The sequence below is a fragment of the Emydura macquarii genome, unplaced genomic scaffold (genome assembly GCF_026122565.2).
Source record: "Emydura macquarii macquarii isolate MOO-44397 ecotype Brisbane River unplaced genomic scaffold, CSIRO-AGI_Emac_v2 contig_2636, whole genome shotgun sequence".
Taxonomy (NCBI): domain Eukaryota; kingdom Metazoa; phylum Chordata; order Testudines; family Chelidae; genus Emydura; species Emydura macquarii.
Window position 1 is genome coordinate 35,215,848 of NW_027132773.1, and position 21,154 is coordinate 35,237,001.

The 21,154-nt window shown below is 42.1% G+C and overlaps 1 protein-coding gene across 1 annotated transcript in view; it reads right to left on the reverse strand.

Moving 5' to 3' along the window:
- Positions 1-211: 211 nt before the first annotated feature.
- SLC2A13 (solute carrier family 2 member 13) overlaps positions 212-21,154 on the reverse strand; it is a 283,132-nt gene continuing 262,189 nt past the window's right edge. The window contains exons 8-10 of the mRNA XM_067564428.1: positions 2,540-2,661; positions 2,246-2,398; positions 212-998 (exon numbers count right to left, since the gene is read on the reverse strand). Coding sequence (XP_067420529.1) covers positions 772-998; positions 2,246-2,398; positions 2,540-2,661 — 502 coding nt within the window. The 3' untranslated portion in view covers positions 212-771. The remainder of the gene's footprint in view (positions 999-2,245; positions 2,399-2,539; positions 2,662-21,154) is intronic.

Here is a 21,154-nt window from a genome sequence, read left to right on the forward strand (position 1 = left end):
CTGAGATGGAGAAGGGTCCTGAATAGGGACCTCCCATCTCTCAGGTGAGTGCCCTAACCCCTGGTGTATCTCCAAGAGAGGGTTTGCAGCTGAGAATCGTAAGCAGAGGGAGGTGCCTCCCTCCAACCTGGATTTAGGTGCCAAACTCTCTGAGAGGGACGGGTTTTAGGACACACCCCTATCGCTGACATCTCCCATGGCTATTTTAGCCAGGAAACTGCCCAGTGTGCTGGCTTTGGTGAATCCCATTCTTAGGTGCCTATCTACCTCCGGTCATTGCACAGGAAGCTGAGTACTTAACTCAAGCTTTGTGAATCCCAGTGATTTTATAGGTGCCTTGAAGTTAAAGTTCCTTTGTGAATCTAGCCGTGTTACCTGGTATATATACTCTTATGTTTTTGATTCATCTGGTTTCTGATAAGCCAATGCATTATTTTTACTTTTGTCAATAAAGAAAGATAAGGATATACAGTATGGTGCATCGTATGCATTTCATTTGGTATAATGCACAGTCTGGAGTACCTGTATTGCACACCATTGGTAAATTCATACAATCAAGGAATTAAATCCCCTTTAGAAACCATTACTTCCCATGATCAAGAAAACAACATTACATTTTATTTTCTCCCAGATTAAGTATTTTAGGACACGAAGGCATTTGTAACTAGGCAGCAGAAAGGAGAACCAGACCAGAAGCAGGGCATTGAGGTCACCAAGAGCTGCTCTTCCCCCAGAAGGCTTTTAAATGATTAATACACCAGCAGCTGAAAATTATTCCACATCAGAAGCATCATTGTCAGACAGATGATAATTACTTCCCTTCACCCGAATATATTCAATATACCTCCCTTCATCAGAATCTGAAATACCACATGTACATAGCCTGGTTTCAAACAAAGATTCAATTTCCTCTAGTTTTTTCCCTTTAGTCTCAGGAAGGCAGCCGTAGATGAAAATGAGTCCCATGCCAGCAAACCCTGCATAGAGGAAGAATGCGCCTGCAATACAAAACAACACACGGACTAGGTTACAGAACTTTGCCCTTCTCCCCGCCCTTCCCCCATCTCCCACAGAATTAGGAGGCTACAGAAATCCAAGAGGTTTGTGAAATATGAGCTGCAGCATTACAATAAAGGAGTACATGTCTGTGGACATGAGAAAAGGGTGCTTGTTTAGATCACTCTATCATAAATCAAATTTGCAAGGGCATAATACTCCATTTGTTTTTAAAGTAACATGGAAGCTCATACAGATCCTTTTAAGTTCCCATCAGTTAAAATAAATAGCAATAACATTATTGGAGGTCTACAGTAAAGAGCTACATAAAAGGGAAGGTTCGGCTGTCCCCCTGGTTGAATGGGCCCCGAGGAGACCCAAAAAACAGAGAAACTTTAACAAAAATAGTCAAAAGGATTGCACAGATTAAACTAAGACTCTTGAATCTATCCTATACCTAATTTCTATTTACAATGACTGTATGACCACATGGCCAGATGTGGGAGTCCTATCACCAGATCTGTGACAGTAATGACGTGAAGGAGACTCTCAGGCCACGTCTACACTACAGAGTTAGGTCGAGGTAAGGCAGTTTACATCGAGCTAACTCTGTAAGAGCCTACGCTATAGTACTGCTCCTGCCAATGTAAGTTCCTCATTACCCCGACCTAATAACTCCTCCTCCACGAGAGGCACAGAGATTAGGTCAATGTAATTAGAGCGACACAGTGTCACTATGTTACTTACATTGCCTGTCAGCTCTGCATCCTGCCTGGCACTGCCAGCCCAGGCAGCTGGCTCCCAGCAGGGAACTCGGTGGGGAGCTGAAAGCCTGGGCTCTCGGCCCCACCCTCCGCCCCTTTTAAGTCGCTGCAAGCACTCCTGGTGAGGATGCGCACCTCCGGCAGAAGGTGGCTGTATGTCGACCTAACAGAGGTTGACTTAATTGTGTAGTGTAGACAAGACTCAGATACTGTGATAAAAGTAGGCAAATGCCACCCTTTTAAATGGGCACCAAAGTATTTCATTAAACAGGTTTCCTTCATTTTCCTCATTTTAAATTACCTTTCTAAATTCCTTTCTGAAAGAGTGAAAGTTAATAAACTAGTGTTAATCAAGAGCTTTGCAGCTGAAATGGCATACCAGAAAACAGCTAATATAGCCATCATCTAAACAGTAGTAAATCTACGTGCCATGTCAGACAATACAAATGCTAATACTGCAGATCAAGACACACACAACTTCTTACCATAGTATGTAAGGTACTCTGCTGTATGCAAAAATGTCAGTGACACCAGAACATTGAAAATCCAGTTTACGCCAGATGAACATGCATTTCCTGTACTTCTAGCCCAAAGTGGATAGATTTCAGAATTTACTGTCCAGGGCATTGGTCCCATTCCTGAGAATTTAAAAAAGATTAATTTTAGTATAACAATCAGCTTGAACAGTAAGAGAAGCATCAAGTAGTCTGACCATTAAGAACGTTAAATGTTTGCTATTTACTTAAAGTTTTTATGTGCTAAAACAAGTATTTGTTTACCAGGTGCGAAGAAAACCAAGTATAAAATAAGGCCCAGAAGTGCTGTCCAAGAGTATGGAGTAGGGCAGAAATTGTATGCCCAAAATAACTCTTCTGTTTTAAATCTGGTCTCATTTGAACATCTGAAAAATAACCATATAAAATGATCATTAGATAATCATTGTCAAAGAAATTAGCAGCATTTCAATACAAATATGGTACCTGGAATGTGTTAATGAAAAAACAACAAGCAAATACATTTTCAACACCTTTAATATGTAAGATCAAGTAATTATAATATTTGAAAGCTGAATTGTTCTTTAATTTAATAAAGCTATTTGGAGCCAAACACTACTTTCAGATACATGCCTATTTCAAAGACATTCTGTGTTTTACATTGTTGCCCAAGGAATAGTAACTAGAGGTCCTTCACTTAAATACTGTACTCATGTTCTTGGAGCCCAATCCTATAATCCTCCATTAGATGAATAGTCTTTGCTGTACGTGATTAGTGCCACCAAAACCAATTCACATAAATATTACTCACCTGCATAACAGCAGCATCAGGCCTGTAAGCTAAAAGTGCTGCAACAATAGTGTATTCATGCCAGAAGTGTGAGATGCTGAGCTTTTAACTCATAAAGTATGTATTTTTTACACTGGAATCTTTGGACATAACCAGTAAGACACTGGTGTGTACCAAAAACTAAGAAGAGCATGTTTGTGCAACTGGGGGAAAAAGCTATTTTATTCTAAAAACGACACTAAGGTCTATCTACAGTACGACATGAGTGAAAATGTATGTAAGGAGAAGTATGTTAATTGGTGGAGACAAAGTATGCTTCTCCATTTCACTCTGCATTTATTTAGAAATTGTGTATTTCCAGAAATAATGTGTCCAAAATAGAGCTTATGATCTAGGCATATAAAAGCATATCAAAATGTATCATCAAATAGGTTATCATCAATGAACTAGTTTAGTAGTATTTTAGTTTTTATGAATTTACAGGGACACCAAAAACTTGAACTTTTTGAAACTGACTTTTTTTTAAATCCACTTTCTGATAGAGCACTCTTTAAATAGTACGTTCTGGCTTTTTAAAATTCATTAATTATTTTTGTGAGGATTTTACTGCTTCCCTGTTGACGTTTATAGGGATCATTTCAGCAAGTTAGAAATTAACTAACTGACTCTACAATGGTTAGAGAAAAAAACGAGAGTCCTGTAGCACTTAAAAGACTAACAAACAGGCATTCTGCAGAAATTAAATTTGTTAGTCTTTAAAGTGCTACAGGACTCTTGCTGTATACAGACTAACACGGCTACCCCTCTGGAAATGGTCAGAGAGAAACTGACTACACACAACTGTGCTGTGAAATGCATAAAGTAAACAAACTTGAAAGAGCTATTTCCTTCCCCAAATAACTTTTTAGTTATAATAACCTTAGCTGTTACTGTTGACTATCACCGTACCACATTTTCAGTCAGAAATGTGATTTTTAAGATGATAGTGTCCCTTAACATTGGACACAATGTCACTTATTTGAAGAGGAGAAAGTACAATGAATTGAACATCTGTAGGGGGTTAAAAATTCCAGATACAGCTGCACACTCATATAAAAGGATATGAAAACCAGGATGCATCGGTGTAAATGGGCAATAAGTAGCAGAGAGGAAGAGCAGGAGTTACCATCTGGAATGTATTATTGGGCCTATCATTACTACAATTGGCTCCCAAAAAACTCCAAAAGAAAAATTGCTACCCCCTCTTAAACTTGGTACTCTACTGGTTTATGAAATGAATGCTAAATTGTGACAGAGTGCTGAGAACCAGCTGAAGCAGCACCCTGGTCACCGCAAATCCAATTTGTTCCCCCTCCCCCCCAGGCCTGACTGAGGGAAGGAGTGGATAATTACTAAAATAGGTGGGGCAGAGAGAGCTAAATTGCTAGAAAAGGAGCACAGGAGGGAAGTTTGAGGAGAAAAACAGAGAGAGGTGGGGATGGGTCAGGCCATCAGGGCCACAGTAAAGGGAGATCTCTGAATGGAGACCTCTTCTTTCTGGCAAAAGGGGATGATGACAGAATTGCTGTATGGAAGTCTCAGAGAGTAGTGCTGCTATAACTACATGGTGGTGGTTACAAACCAGGGGTGTTAGAGCCACTTGTCCAGGAAGACAGGAGCAGAGGGCCATGCCCTGTTACATATAGATAACAATCAGGCTGATAAGACATAATACTTCCTACTTGGAATATACCCACTATATAACCTAAAGCAAAGATCTTTATTAAGTTTGAGCGTACAGATCAATTAAATGTTAACTGCTAAGTGTTACCTTCTTAAGTAATCTTCAAATTTAAAACAAACCCAAATCCCGACATCAGGATGCCTGGAAATCCAAAATCCAGGCATCCTTAAAATAGATATAAAAATAATCACTGGATATAAAAACGTTGGATAGATTGTCAATGCACATTTAAAGCCAGAAAAAAAACCGTAACTCTTCTCTAGTTTAAGTGAGCTATAAGAATTTCTAAATCACCAATTTGCATGTGTCCAGTACTCTTACGTTTTTGAATACTTTTATTCAAATGGTGTAAGCTACGAAAGCTGGGCTGTGCATGCGTGGTGAACATAGCTGTTAAGTGACACCCTTCATCGCCTAACTCTGATGGACCTGTGGAACCATAATTTACCCTCTGCAATAAAGGACACATTTAGTAACCCTGTGTCATTCAGTGTCTGCTGGTTTGTTTCCTGCCTTCAGGAAACAAACACATGGATAACCAAGGCCAGTGAAGTACCCCCCAGAAGATGGCTATCAACTTGCCAGGCAGAAATAATAAACAGATCTTTAGCAAGTGCTGCTACATGAATAACCAGAAGCAGCTGGTAATCTACAAAATCCCAGGTTGCAAACCTGATTAAGACTGAGGGACTATGCACAATCAAGGAAACTGCTATAATCTTTGTCATTTCTTCTGGTTGGCTCTCCCAACTGTTAAACATTACGCCGGGTCTTGTCTTATCTCACCTGTGATATTTTGTTTGTGGCTTAGTTCAATGTCACTTTGTGTACTGAAATGGCTAGGAAAATTACATCTCCTCCCCCTGTTTTGGCAAACTTTTACAATGTAAACAGGTTTCATGCATTCCTCGCTGATGGGTAAGAGTTCAATTTGATTCATGCCATGTCCACTGTGTGGTATTCACACAAGATTGTGAATTGCATTGGAAGACTATCCTGGTGTGTAAGTTGGTGTTTCCTCAAATACTGAGCAAATGGTTTTTGATATATTTAATATCCTAGCACCTGGTGACTGTATAGCCTTTTCCCGTCCACCTCTGCATGGACACCTCATTTGCATTTGCGTCACCATCAAATCATGGAATTGCTCAGACTATGTCCTACTGTTTCATTAGCCCACATTTGTTTCTTTCACTGTTACTCTTAGTTCATGTGCAGGTGCGTAGTAATGAATACAAGCTGATTATCACTTTAAAATGTCTTGTTGAAAACAATACTGTAATTGCTTTTTTGTTCCTTTCAGCCAGCATGGCAGCTGCCCATCAAAGAAGAATCTGCTGCTTCCTTATGAATTTTTCTCTCAGTAAACAAAGATGTTACTCTGATTTATCATCTTGGAGATATATCTATTGGCATAAACCAACCTATTGAGTCACATAGGCACCACCACCAAGAGGCTTCGATGTTTCATTCTATTACAGTTTTTCTCCAGTTTTGTCCTCCTACTTTTGACAGAATGGAATAAACATAGAGCATACAGGGAAAAAAAGCATAGGTCATTAAAAGCCTCCTTCTGCTGGGGCCACTGATGTGCTCTCTGGAAACGTCAGTAACTGAGAGGATGTTCTGTTTCAAGGAAAGCTGATTCAATGTCACAGGAATAGGAAAAAACAGCACTGGAAACTAAACTTTAGTGGAAACTTGGGCAGGTATGATCCTCTGTGCTTTGTTTATCTTCGCTGTAATGAGATGGCACTCGGAAGAAAAGCATTAGCTACAGATAGAGATACATTTTTGCACTTGCTGAAAGTGGACACATCAAGATATATAAATAAATAAAATAAATGCAAGGCCAATAGGTTAGACACTGACTGCTGCATGAAGTACTGTTAATGTAGTCTAATGCAATCATCTACCATTTTACTAAGAAAATAATTATACAGCATGCTACCACATAAAGGGCAGTATTTGGAACTGCGTGAATGGAATATCTATGATAGTTCTGAGCAATCTCTTTGCTTTAATGGAAATGCAAATACAAGGAGAAAATTCCATGGCAATAGTTTACAAAAGAAATTATGCAAATCAGGTACCAGCACAAAGAGTTTATAAATAACAAGAACGTGTCACACCATATAACTATAAGATCACTACCACTCGAATTGCTGCTGAAGTGAAAACATGGTAGTCTCACAGTTAAAATATTTTCACGTTAGTTGCTTTTGTCATATATTTTCTACAAACCCTTTAAAATTAATGGAAACTAAAAACCATAGCATATTGAGAAATCCACCCCAAATTACTGTCAGTATCTCAGGAGCACTCAAACGGCTAACAGAAGATTTTATCAACCTCACAGGCGGGAAACAAATCTAGAGCAATAGTTTATATAATGACATAGTAGGCTATGGAGTTCCAGATAGAAGCCAATTTATAGTAATTCACATTCATGTGGTAACACTATTTGTGTTGAACTCAGCTGAGATGCTTATTGACTCTTATCTATATTAATGTTAGATAAGATCATTTGATTTTAATGAGAAGTGTGCACTCTCCTTTACTTGAGGTAAATATGGAACAAACTCATTTGAAACAGATGATTAATTTACTGGGTTATGTATTTTTTGATACATCCATTTATATATAGAAAGTCTCAGGTCAAATGCTGCTAATAGTTTTAAAGTTCTTATGCTTACACAGAAGTGTGTCACTTTCTGATTTCACTGGGATCACAGAATGCATTTTTTTTTTTTTTTTATCAGAAAAGAGACTGTAGTTAGTAAGATTTGAAAAACCTTATTTTCTAAGTGCTTGATACAAGGTCTGTTGAAGTTAACTGGAGTCTTTCCATGGACTTCAATTGTCTTTAGATTTTTATAACTGTAAATGCGTATTCTTAATATGCAATATATTAACGCATTTTAAAAAACATATAAGCACCCAGGAGGAGAAAGAAGTGTTCTGAGTTGTCCAAAGTGGTACAGGTAGGAGTAAGGGATGAAACTGACATTTTCCTTGATAGTCAGCATAAATTTTCCTAACAAAGGCAATTGAACTGCAGAATAACTCCCCAGAGCAACACTGGAAATACCAGCATGGGCATAATTTAGAACATCAGAGAAATCATTAGCAAGTATATTGGGGGAAAAATCAACAAGGGAAGAGAAGATGACCAAACTGATCTCTTCATTCTCTAATTCCTATGAACTTTTTCTCTTTTGTAAGGGTGACACATAGGTGAAATATCATGAAATAGACAATAAGAACATAATAATGGCCATATTGGAGCAGACCAATAGTCTATCTAGACCAATTATCCTGTCTTCTGACTATGGCCACTGCCAGAGGCTTCAGAGGAAATGAACAGAACAGAGCCAGTGATTATCAAGTGATCCATCCCCTGTCATCCAGTCCCACCTTCAAGATTTATTTATAGTATTTTATATATATATATATATATATATATATATATATATATATATATTAAGCTGATGGCCTTCTCTTTGTTAACATTCTGGCCTGGTCAGCAGCCTTTTAGACTAAAAATGTTCACAGTTCAAAGCTTTAGTCGATAAAGTCTAAGGATATAAAACAATTTTCTACAAACTCATCAGCGTTATGTTTCGTCTCTTTAACCTCTTGGTAAAATAAACACATTTCAAAATGATACCCTGTACCTGGAGGTGACGTGTAATCCTAGTTGCTAATGATGTACAAATATATTGGGTCTCATTCACATTTACACAACACTCTCTTCTCACTGCTTTAGCAGTGTAAATCCACTTTGGGGCTATTAATACTCCTAATGCCAAATTCCTGTGCCAAGTTATGAAGATGATGAGCCACAACTTACTTTTACTATAAGATAATAGTGCTGACTCACCTTGGTTGCTCTGCCTCATAGTCCCTGGTGTAAAGCAGAATTAGCCCATTAATTGATCTGACCACTTGAGGATTCTCCTTGTGTAAAGTGGATCTTCAAGTGGTACAGAGGCAATCTAATCTACCAGAACTCGGCATTTAGGCAGATCTAAATTTCAGCTGGGACAGTCTTGGAGCTCACTGCACCAGGACTGGAGGAGTGCAAAGTCTAAAGCCATCTTTGCATTCCTTCGTGATCAACACCAGAGGCTCATCCTGCAAAATCAAGAATCTGGGCTAATCACATAAATATTTGGATGCATTTCCTAATATTTACATTAAAAACAGTTCCCGTTATACTGTCCAGGTGATTTTCCCGCTAAGCATCTTTACGCTCTAGCTGAGATGGCCTTGGAACGGAAAAATCTTGCTAACCGCATTTAAAAAATAAAACAACTCCATAATTTTGTTTTTATTGCACTTTGAAAAGGTATTTGAAGAATGGTAAAAAATCCCTTATGGCGGATTTTCAATTTGAAAATGTAACATACATACACATCTATACATATAAACCCATCCTTTTCTTTAAATGCAGCCAGGTTTCATCACCTGTAGTTTTACAAACATTCCTCTCCCCAACCAATGTCTCTATTACGAGAAGGGGGGAAAAAGGAGAGAGAGATGATCATAGGAGTATTTTCTTACTGTATGCTCTGTAGTTGAAAAGAAAGATTCTAGTTAAAAAAAAGTAACTTGTCTGGCATAAAAAGTAAAATGAAATGCTTTTTAATGCAATAATAAGAAACGATTACTTACTGTAACTGTGGTTCTTCGAGATGTGATGCAGATGTGTATTCCTCTTAGGTGTATACACGCACACCACAGCCGGGAATTTTGCCTAGCAGTGTCCATACGAGGGAGCACTCATGTCCACAGCCCTTCCATGGGCCATCTTAGATAGCGCTGCCTCAACCCCGCTTCAGTCCCTTCCAACTGATTGCCCAGAGATGAGACTCTGATGCAGAGAGGATGGAAGGTGGGTCGTCAAATACACATCTGCATCATCTCTCAAAGAACTAGTTACAGTAGGGAACCGTTTCTTCTCCTTCAAGTAGATGCAGCCATGATTCCACGTTGGTGACTCACAAGCAGTACACACAGGAGGTGGGGCTTGGAGTCTTTTTAAACAAGAACTATAGGACTGCCTTCCCAAAGTTTGCAACTGCTCTGGATGTTGCAATAATGATGATAATGATGATTCATAAACATATGTGTTGATGACCATGTGGCAGGCCTGCAAATGTCCAATATTGAGACGTCACTTAAGAATGCCATTGATGTAGCTTGCACTCTTGCAGAATGGGCTTGCTTCCACTGAGGGGGCACAGACGAACCTATTTTGTATGCAGTCTTGACAAAGTATGTTACCCATTTAGAGACTGTCTGTGAAGAGACCTCTTGCCCCTTCGTAGGGTCTGCACATAACACCAACAGGGGAGGTGAACGCTAAAGGACTTAATCCTGTCCACGCAGAAGGCTAGACATCATCAGACGTCTAATGTGTGACGGTCCTGCTCCTCTGAGATGAATATGGCTTATGAAAGAACATGGGTAAATACATGACGTGGTTCCAGTGAAACTGAGAGACCACTTTAGACAAAAATTTGGGGTGTGGCCGCAAGGTCACTTTGTCTTGGAAAACTGTATGTAGGGAGAGTCCGCCATCAAAGCCTGCAACTCACACACTCTCTTTGGGGATGTTATTACCACCAGGAATGTAGTTTTTTGACCCAAGAGAGGAAAGGGACAAGATCCCAGAGGCTTGAATGGAGGTCCCATCAGAATCTCTAAGACCATGTTAAGGTCCCACAAAGGAACTGGTTCCCACACCAGTGGATGGAGACGAAGAATTCCTTTTAAGAATCTTGCTACCATGGCATTGGAAAATACTCATCTTCCATGGATGGGCGGATGAAATGCTGAGATCGCCGCCAGATGCAACTTGAAGGCCCTGCAGCTGAAGATGCAGCAAATACAGCGTTGGCTGAACCCCACTGGTCAGTGACTGCATTGAAAACTGCTTTCATTTTGCTGAATGGGCCATTCTGCTAGAGGTCTTTCTACTATTGAATAGGACACGTTGAACAGTGACTGAATCACTCTTCCTCCTCATTCAACCATGGATCAGCCATGCAGTGAAATGCAGGGATCTCAGAATGGAATGCAAAGTGCAAGATGGTTTCTGTGTGAGCAGGCTGGAATGGAGAGGAAAGGATATAAAGGCTGAATCAACAACACAAGAAGGCTGGGAAACCAACACTGTCTCAGCCTTGCTGGGGCAATCAGGATGGGTTTGGCCCACTTTCAGGTTGAGGATGATAGGAGGAAAAGCAAATAGGATAGCTGATTGCCAGCTGAGGTGGCAAGCATCGGTCAGGGAGCCCAGATCGAGACCCCCCTCGAGAGCAGAACAGACGGCATTTCTTGTTGTTCCTTGTTGGGAACAGGTCAATCATCAGGATGTCCTAAGCCACAAAGATGACTTGCAGAACACCGCGCTTCAGAGAGCACTTGTGACTCATGGAAAAATTCCTGCTGAGATGGTTCATGAGATGAGTCTGGTACTGGGGCAAATGATCAGCTATTGGAGTGATACTCGCCTCAATGCAAAACTACCACAGTCTGATTGCTCTTGGCAGAGACTCTGGAGTGTGCTCCCCCTTGCCTGTTCACATAATACGTATGATGATATTGGTGGTAAGTATGCGAACCCCTGAACCCCTGATGTGGTCTAGAAAAGTGTGACAGGCATTGTAGACGGCCCAAAGCTCCAGCACATTGATATGTAGTACAGCTTCCTGCTCCAACCACTGATCGTGAAATTTCAGCGACCCCAGATATGCTCCCCAACCCATGAAGGGGGTGTTGGTGACCACAGTTCTGATTGTTAAGGGTTAGACAAAGGAAACACCCTGACGGGCATTCCTCTGAACCATCCAACAGTTCAAAGAGTCCAGGATCAATAGAGGGAAGCAGACCAAACCTGTCCAAGGGGTAAAGGGTTGTATGGTAAACTGTCGTGAGCCACATTTGTAGAGGGTGAAAGTGCAACATGGCAAATTGAATTACCTGCATGCAGACCCTCTGACAGGAATTCTGGGCTCCAAGGCAGAACAATCTCGCTCCGTCTCTTCCGCCCGTGGCCTGCCCACAGTCTGCCCCAAACCCCGCTTCAGGCCACACCCCCTCCCACCACTCGGCCTGCTCACCGCCACGACCCTTCCTGCCTCATTGCTCAGTCCCCCTCTTCTCTTCCACACTCCCTCTTCCCTCAGGTGGCAAGAGACAGCTGTGAGGGCTAAGCAGGGAGGGAGGGAGGCAGGAGGGACGTGGCGAACAGCGGTGGGGGAGTAAGTGGGAAAAGAGAGGAGGGATGCATGTGGAGAGTGACAGCGGGGGAAGCTGAGCAGGGAGGGGAGATGCACTGTGGGGAGGCCAAGTGGGGAAATGGTGGTGTGGAAGAGAGGAAAGGGGCCAAGCGGGGAGGTGGGCTGGTGGGGAGGGACGCGATGGCGAGTGGGGTGGGGTGGGGTCTGGGGCGAAGTGGGGGTGGACTGTGGGCAGGGGCCACTGGTGGAAGAGAAGGGACGGGGAAGCTTTGACCCCACTGCCCATGGCACGGCCCCCTGTTAAAATCACTGGGCACTGGGCACTTTCCCCTTTTGCCCCCTATGTCGGCAGGCCTGCCTGCGTGCATTTGGACATGGAACCCAAGAGTCTCAAGCACATGTGAACCGTTGCGGAAGGTTGAGACTGCATACTGAGAAAAAAGTGATGAACTGTCTGAAAATTGTCAGTCGGCAAAAATGCTCTTGAACTTGTAGAGTCTGTTAGGGACCCAATGAACTCGATTTTCTGAGTGAAGAACCAGTGTTGACTTCCCTGTGTTTAGGATGAGACCCAGATGGTCAAGCAAGTGCAGTTTAACGTGAACATGAGAAAGAATTTCTTCTCTGGACTTGCTCCTTAGTAACCAGTCGTCCAGATATGGGAAGACATGGATTTCCTTCCTCCTGAGGTACGTTATCACCACAACCATACATTTGGTAAAAACCCAAGTGGCTGAAGACAGACCAAAAGGAAAGACTGTGTACTGAAAATGGCAATCGGCTCTTCTGTGTCTCAGGAGAATTGCCACATGAAAATAAGCATCCTGAAGGTCCAAAGCAGCAAACCAGCTGTACTGAGTCAATGCGGGGAGGTTAGTTGATAGGGTGACCATTCGGAACCCTATGTAGCTGATATATTTGTTGAGGCTGCATAGGTTGAGAATAGCTCTTACCCCTTCTTTGGATTACGGAAGCAGAAAGTACAAGGGGAAAAAACCTTGACCCCGGTGCCCCAGAGGAACCTCCTCCACTGCTCCCAGAGCAAGTAGAGATTGAACCTGCTCAAGGAGCAGTATCTCGTGAGAGGGGTCCCTGAAGAGGGATGGGGAGGAGGAGGAGCAGAGAGGAACTGGATAGCTTAGCCCAATCTGACAGTGCTTAGGACCCAGCTGTCAGTGGTAATTGAGCCCCAAACATTATGAAAGCAGGCAAGCCTGTCCCTGAATGCGGGGGATGAGGTAATAGGAGTCACAAATGGACCACTGTTCTGAACAAAAAAGTCAAAACGGGTGCTTGGAAGGTGCTCGGAGAGGGTGTTTCAACTGGCCAAACCCAGAACCCGAATGCCCCCATCTCTGGGACCTGTGCCTTTTTCTGAGGTAGTCCCAATGTCTCAGGGGAGGGAAAGATTGCCCAAAGGAGAGTTGCGGGCAGTATTGTTGTTGGCACTGTTGCTGACCACCATAATGGCAACTTTGCACTGCTGTGTATACATCCCCAGGGAACGTAGGGTAGCCCTAGAATCTTTGAAGGAATGAAAAGTTTCACCCTTTTTTGCAAAAAGAGCACCCATCTGCCAAAGGGCAAGTCCTCCATACCCTGCCGCACATCAGGAGCAATGCCCAAATTTTGCAGCCAAAACACCCTTCTCCTGGTCACTGCCGAGGCTATATGGGAAGATTTTGAATAGACCAGTAAAAGGCCAAAGGACCATGTGATAGGGTATCATACTTGTTGCTAACAACAGCCAAAATTGATAGGCCTTTCAGCAGGCCTGTGCAGCCTTGGCATGACTAAGCCAGGAGGGGAGAGGCGCCCCTTTATCAACCTTTGCCTGACCCTGCTCTCCCTCCTTGATGCTCTGGTGGATGTGCTGGGATCTGTGTTTCAGGGAAAGACCAATAAGCTTATTTATGCATGCCCAGTGGGAGATGTTTGTCCTGGCCTCAAGATATGCAAATTCTGTCAGAACATACCTTGCTAATTAAGTACTCTGGTAACCTTAAGTGTAGCTTTTGAAGTTTTTTTTTCTTGTTCCTTGATGTGTGATTGTCTACTAACAAGGATAAATGGGGAGGGGGGAGGGGAGGAATCTCTGTTTGGATGCAGTGAGGGAGTGAGTGAGTGTGTTTTTTGGATTCTGAAATGATAGCTGAAAGATCTGGCCAGTCGGAAAGCTGTCGCTGTTCCCACTCGAAAGCTGCCTCAGACTTCGATAATTATTAAGGGTTGAGGATTGCGGTGTTTTACTAACCTGTTGTGGATGTGTGTAAGTGCTTGAGCCTAAGTAAAAGTATACCTTCAAAGTAGGAGCATGCTCGTGTTGTGGTTGAGCCTAAGTAAAGCATAGCTTTGTAGTAAGAGCACTGTTGTGTTATACTGTTTCTACCAGTCCATCTATTGGCTGGACAGCTGTGTCTCCATTTGACTTATTTCCTGACACAACCTTGCACAAAATAAAGTTATCACGAGCTTTGGGTTGGCAGAACCCCGGGTAACAAGGTCATCACTCTGGCGGAAGTGTCTGCCACATTGACTGTAGCAATGTGTTGGCCACCAAGCAGCCTTCATTAATAAATGCCAAAAATTCCTCCTTGGAGGTTTCAGGCAACTGATCTGTAAATTTAGACATAGTCATCCAATTTACAAAGTTGTATTGGACAACAGTGCCTGCTGGTTTGCAACCCACATTTGCAGGGAGGAGGAAGAGGGGTAGATCTTTCTACCCATTAAATCTATTCTTTTAGAGTCCTTGTCCTGAGGGATGGATTTAAATCTGCCATGCCAACCTCTGTCATTCACTTCAGTTATGACCAGGGAATTAGGGAACGAGTGGGAGTAAAACCCCTCAAATCCCTACATCAGGACAAATGCATTGCCATAGCCAGCACTGAAACTGGCATGCTCCTAAGAACCTTTGCAGGCTCCAGGAGCATCTTGTTAATGGGGAGGGTCACTCTTCCTGGGGCAGACAGCTGTAGGATGTCTAGCAATTTATGGGTGTTTTCCTACAGGAACTTCTCCTGGATGCCCACAGAAGCAGCCATGTGCCACAAAATGTACTGGTAGGCCTTGAAATCCTCAGGCAATAAAGGGAGAAAGGTACATCAGTGCCTGACTCATCTGGGGATGATGACAAGGCAGGTAACTGTGTGAATGATGGGTCCTGGTCCTGGTCCTGAACTGGCAGACTTGGACAGGAGAACGCCGGAGGCTCCACAAGGGGAAGGTTAACCGGTGCTTGAATTTGTGGTGGGTCGACAGTCCCAACCACTGAGGTGCCCAATGATCCCACCTTGCAGTAAGATGAGAAGTGCAACCTCTGCATTCAAGGAGCATCCCTCAGATTCCATGGAGGCCACCGGGCATAGGGGTAAGGCATTGATGGTCAGTAAGTGCCAAGCCAGGGCCCTCTCTCCCTACCTTGGGAAAAGTGCCAATCTCAGTACTGATGCTGCTCCATGAACAATCCTGGATATGGGCCAGGTGATGAGGAGCAGGAGGAGGACTGGGTTTCCAGGGATAAAAGTGGAAGCTGCCCTAAAAGCACGAGCAACCCATCTGACACATCTGAGGAAGGGACTGGTGCCGATGGTGGAAATGGCACAGCTGGCACTGAGTACGGCTCAGTTGTCTCTGGTGCTGGGAGTTGTGTTGGTACTGAAGTCAGTGGCATCACCAATGCCGCTGACAGTGCTGATGTGGAGGGTGGGAAATGCTGCCATGGTAACATTAATGCTGTGAAGCATGGCAGTGCTGAGGAATTTTCTGGTCCCAAAGAAGTCCCTTGAAGCCAGCACCGGCCTCACTTCCACATTCTGTGATAAGGAAATATCGGGATGTGGTGTTGACGGGGGAGCTCAGGATGGAAAGGTAGAGGAGGTCCACTGCTACCTGATTTGCTGCCGGCATGAAAACAACCAGTGCCAGCATCACTCTCATTGGTACTAAATTCAACAGATGCGCTGGGGCCAGAACCGGAGTCGATTGTATGGAGTCTCCCACAATAGTGTGTACTCCCACAATAGGAGGAGAAAGAGTCTCCACAAGGTTTGGAGTGCCCTCGATTGATCTTACAAGACCTTTTCCTCGGCATACTCGATGGGAATCGGCTTCTTCGCCTCTTCGGAGAGATGTCAGTCTCAAACCATGAGCTGGTACTGCTCACCAAGGTTGAGGGTGACTTCTTATCCAATGTAGGCCTTGATGCCGAAACTGGTCTCATGGCCTTCTTGAGAAGGTGCTGTTTTAGACAAAGGTCTCTAGCCACCTGTTTGCATTTTGTGAACAATTTGCAAATTGAACACCACTCTTTGAGGTGAGCCTCGCCTAAGCAGAGTAAGCACCTTGTGTAAGAGTCATTGTTTGGGATTGCCCCTCAACAGGATGGTCAATGAACTGGTGAGGGCATCACCATGGAAAACACTTAACAAATCTAACTTACTAACACTACTATTAAGGGTACTAACTAATTATATACAACTAGAACAACTAAGTCAAGAATTTAGGGATTGTCAGGTTAAGAATCACACAAAGAGCTCCGACTCTAGCCACGGGCAGTAAAAAAGAACTGAAGTGGAGCGTGGTCAAGGTGGCTCTGCCTCATAGAGCCAGGGGAGAGGCTATGGCTAGGAGGCATGAGCTCTGCCTTCTATGGATACTGCTGGGCAAATTCTCTGGCTCTGGTGAGCTGGGTGTGCACACACCAGAGTGGAATAAACAGCTGCATCCAGTTGAAGAAGAACCTTAAATTACACGTTTTCTCCACAATAGTGAAAACAAACAACAATAAAAAGTCAAGTTAATAACTAACAAAAAACGAAACAACCTTTCCTGCACCCCAGAAGTGATGTAATATTCCAAATGCTATCTAAATTATTTTTCCATATGGCAGGAAGAAAGCAATATGCAGCAGTACAGTAATAAATCTAATGTTCCTGTAAACTTGGAGACTAATACAACATTCTTAGCCATGAGCTTTACAGTAATATACTTAATCACATAACTTTGTCTGAGCAGCCATACGTTTATACCACTGTCCATCTCCCACAAATATTTGTTTTCTCTTTGAGATGAGTTGGGAAGGGTGGGATTAGAAAGGATTTTGTTGCTGGCCCTTTTCTCTTCTTCCTCTACTCACTATCCTTAGCCAAACTCATTCATACTCACAGTGTTAACTATTACCTATACCTCATAAGTCCATATCTCCTTGCAGGTCAGTTTTGCACCTCAACCTTGATGTCTTGTCACTTGATGCAAACTTTCACCTTCCAATCCATGTTAATAACATCACCATCTTCTCTGTCTGTCACCTAGGTATGAAATTTTGGTTTCATTTAGGAATTCTTCTTCTCCTACTGCATCCAACACTTCACTTCACTCTTTTCCCTGGTTATACAGGGTTGAAGGTGTCTATAATTCTTTGCCACTCCTTCTGGCCCATTGCATGGGTTCATAGGGCTTGGAGTTCCAGTGACCTCACCCACTTTCCCATCATCCAAAAGATGGCATGTTGGTTACCCCAAATGAGACAGCATATTTTAAATGACTCGAGTGTGAAGAATCCATGATATACAAAGAATTTAGGTGCGAAGTAGCCCTCTGGCGCTATCCCACTTTGTTGACCCTTCTTCTAGATCAGTTGCCATCCAAACCTTTGAAGCCTGAGACACCTGAATTTAAGACCTATTTCTTGCTTTTCGGCAAAAGCTGCCCTACACTAAACGTTCCTCTGCCCAGTTAGCTGTTGGAATTTTTTTAAGTTTGATCACTTATAACAGCGAACACTTGATCCCCAGAACTGTGTTTGTCACTCAGTGAGCATTACCCCACACTACCAAATGGAGGGGATTTACAATTGGGATTTTCTCTTTGTGGGAACTGAGGCCATAGCGGCATTACCCAAACTCTTCCAGTACTTCTCCCACTACATCCTGTCTCTTCTTTCCATAAAACATCCCTGAACTGCTTCCTTCTCTCTCCATTCCTAAATCTAAAAACCTGGTTTTCACCTTGGTCATTTTTTGTCTCAACAGTTGCAACTTCCTCTTATCTGGCACTGCTGTTCAACTGCAGTTCATCCTAAATTTATCTTCCTTGCCTTCTTCTTTGATTACATCACGCACCTTTGACTTCTACCACTGGCTTCCCTTCACTTTCTGCATCAAATTTAAACTATTCACTCTGATGTCCGAGGCGCTGTACAACTCTGCTTTGACCCGCATCCCTTACTACTCTCTTCTCTTGATACTCTTCCATTGCTTTCTAGAAAAAGCAGCCAGCTCCAGTCTGATGTTCCTCACCCCCAACACACTGATATGGAGATGAGCTCATGGGAATAAAGAATCCTTACTAAATTGAAACCAGAGCTTTAATCTTCACTGGAGGACTCAACAGTGACAAACAATTAAACATTAACTATTGCCACTATTAGAATCTAGAGAAAACTAATACTTTGTTAGTTCCACCAATGATTCAGCAGAAACTAGCTTTCAAGGTCTGCCAATGTGGCAACTCAATCACAGGAACTAACTGTGGGGGAATAAGAGCTGAATTTTGCAAGCCTCAGACATGGTCTTAGTCCTATAGCATCATAGAGATGAGACAACTGGATTTAAGATTAACTTTTTAAAAATAGAAACTCTGTACAGAGAAATAAGGTAACAAAACTTCCTACTACTCTCTAGCTGTAGCCTGCAATTCACCTTTCCTGTGCTCCTTTGTTTCTCTGTCCCAGCGTGCAGCATATCACAGGTGAAAAAAAGGCATAAAGGAAAGATAGCATCTCTACACTTGCTTGGGACTTAGTCTATATCACAGACATCACAATATATGTATGTCAAGGCATCCAACCACAGCAAGGTTCCACCTGTTTTTACCAATTCCAGATTCATGTGTCTCAGTGTGCAAATCCAAGAATCACTACCTCCCATTAGTATTTCTAGGGTCCTCGTCCTCATAATGTCTGAGTGCCATATGTAATAACTAAGATTCATCTCCACATAGAGACATCCTCAGTGAATCTGGGGAGGCAACCAATGAAGCAGAACGTACATTTTGGAGCAAAAGCATAGTATTCCTTTCAATGCAGGCATCAGATGATATGTATGTGGGTCTTAATGCCATCTGAACTAAGACCCAAAGCATAATTCTCTTTGCCAAAACATGAAGAATAAATTGATTTCAAAAGCAACTAAATTCTGAAATATCAATAGGCATATTTTCTCACAGTTTCTGAGTCACTGGTTCACACGCCTCAGGATGGACCCATTGAAAATGTAAGCATTTCTGGAGGAGCTTATGTCGACATCCACAATCTTATATCTGTAACATACAAAAAGCTCTGGAGTAACATCTTGATCATTAAAATACACACTGCTACCAATATGTGAGTAAAATATTTTATGCCAGATGATCAGACTCAATTTAAAAAGCAAAACAGATCCAGGCTTGACAAATGTGCTCATAATGTTTACTACTATGTTTAGCTAGATGTTATTTAACCTCTGGTTACACAATAATATCAGAGGCATCTTCTGACAGTTGCAGCATTTTGCTAAAAGTGATAAAGGGCTTTTGAAATATTGACATCCACCAAAAGGAAAGATACTGGAAAATAAGATTAATTTGGGCAAGAAACCTAATGTCATGTTTGCAAAGTTCTTGATGAGATTAAACAGGAGTAAATATGAATACTATTCTTGGTGGATGACAAAGCTTTATCCATCTGTCATTCTTAGAGCTTTCTATAGGTCCCAGCACTATAATGTCTACCAACTAAATATGGAGAATCTTAGATTATATATTCCTCGGCAAAGAAGGGAAACATGGCTTGGCATTTTAACTGAATAACAGCTATAGTAATTGCAGCAGGCCAAAGTATCTAATAAATGTGAAACTGTAGTGGTAACTGTAGTTTCTGTCTCTATTCAATGCAGTGAACAGAACATAAGTTCAGCAACAGCTAGTATGGCTAGAACAATACTAATGAGAAAATATTCACTGGCAGTTTCTACTGTAGGTCTGGGAAATAAAAAGCAGTTACAAGAATAAATAAAAAGCAGACAAAAGCTCAGCCATTTTGCTCTTGGCAGCTGCCAGAGTGAGAAGCTTTCTTCACTGTGTACTGTATTATGCTGTGAATTATTTTTGCAATAAAAGTTCTACATTACAATTGGTGTTTCAGAGGAATCTGTTGGCCAGACACCATTGTTTTGTAAAGTTCGGACAAAAGCAGAAATTTTGAACAAGTTTATGAGAAGATCTTTAAAAGAAAAACGTCACAGTGTTTTTTTCAGGGTCAGCGTCGACCCGCTCATGTTTAGCAATGAAGCTATGTTGGAACTACTGTAAGGTAGCAGGAAAAGACCTGCTTTCTATATATTTGGCAAAGTTCTAAGCAACTTAAATATGTACATGATTTTTATAACAGGTGTTTTATAATTGGAAGTGTTGGGTAAGCTTAATCATAGATGGTGCTACCTGTCCCACCTATAATATATTTCGTTTATATATGAGATGTTTACATTAATTTTTATTGATTAGAGGACCTAGATAAAACATTATGCTGTACTGCTAGCGCATTACAGCTTAGTCTAGTGGACTGAGCTTGGTGCTGGAAGTGATGGACTCTGCCTGGTTCTGCCACTGACTTACTGTGTGGCCTTGATTCCAGACAATAGGGGCTTCTGCTTCAAAATCCACTGAACTCAGCATGAGTCTTTACACTGACTTCAGTGGATTTGGGATCAGGTCCTTAGTGTCTCTGTTCTGCCACTGGTAAAATACAGATGATAATACTTAAATACCTACACCTACAGGGGTGTTGCAAGGATTATTAATTTTACAGCATTTTGAAAACGTCAAGCCCCCTGTAAGTGCTAAACATTGCATGAAATACCAAATCTTACTTCCAGAGCTGGGCCATCATCCATAAGACTAATGCACAGAGTGTTCCAAAAGTGACGTTCATTTCAAGAAGTACTGGAAACATAAAGGGGATTTTTTTTAACAGAAAACGTTGCCACTAGAAAAAAGCAAGTTTAGTTTTTTTCCAGTTTTTGACAGAGTATTAAAAAAAATTGGAGACAAGTAAAATAAACCAGGAATAAAAATGTTGGGACAGTGGGGTTTTTTTT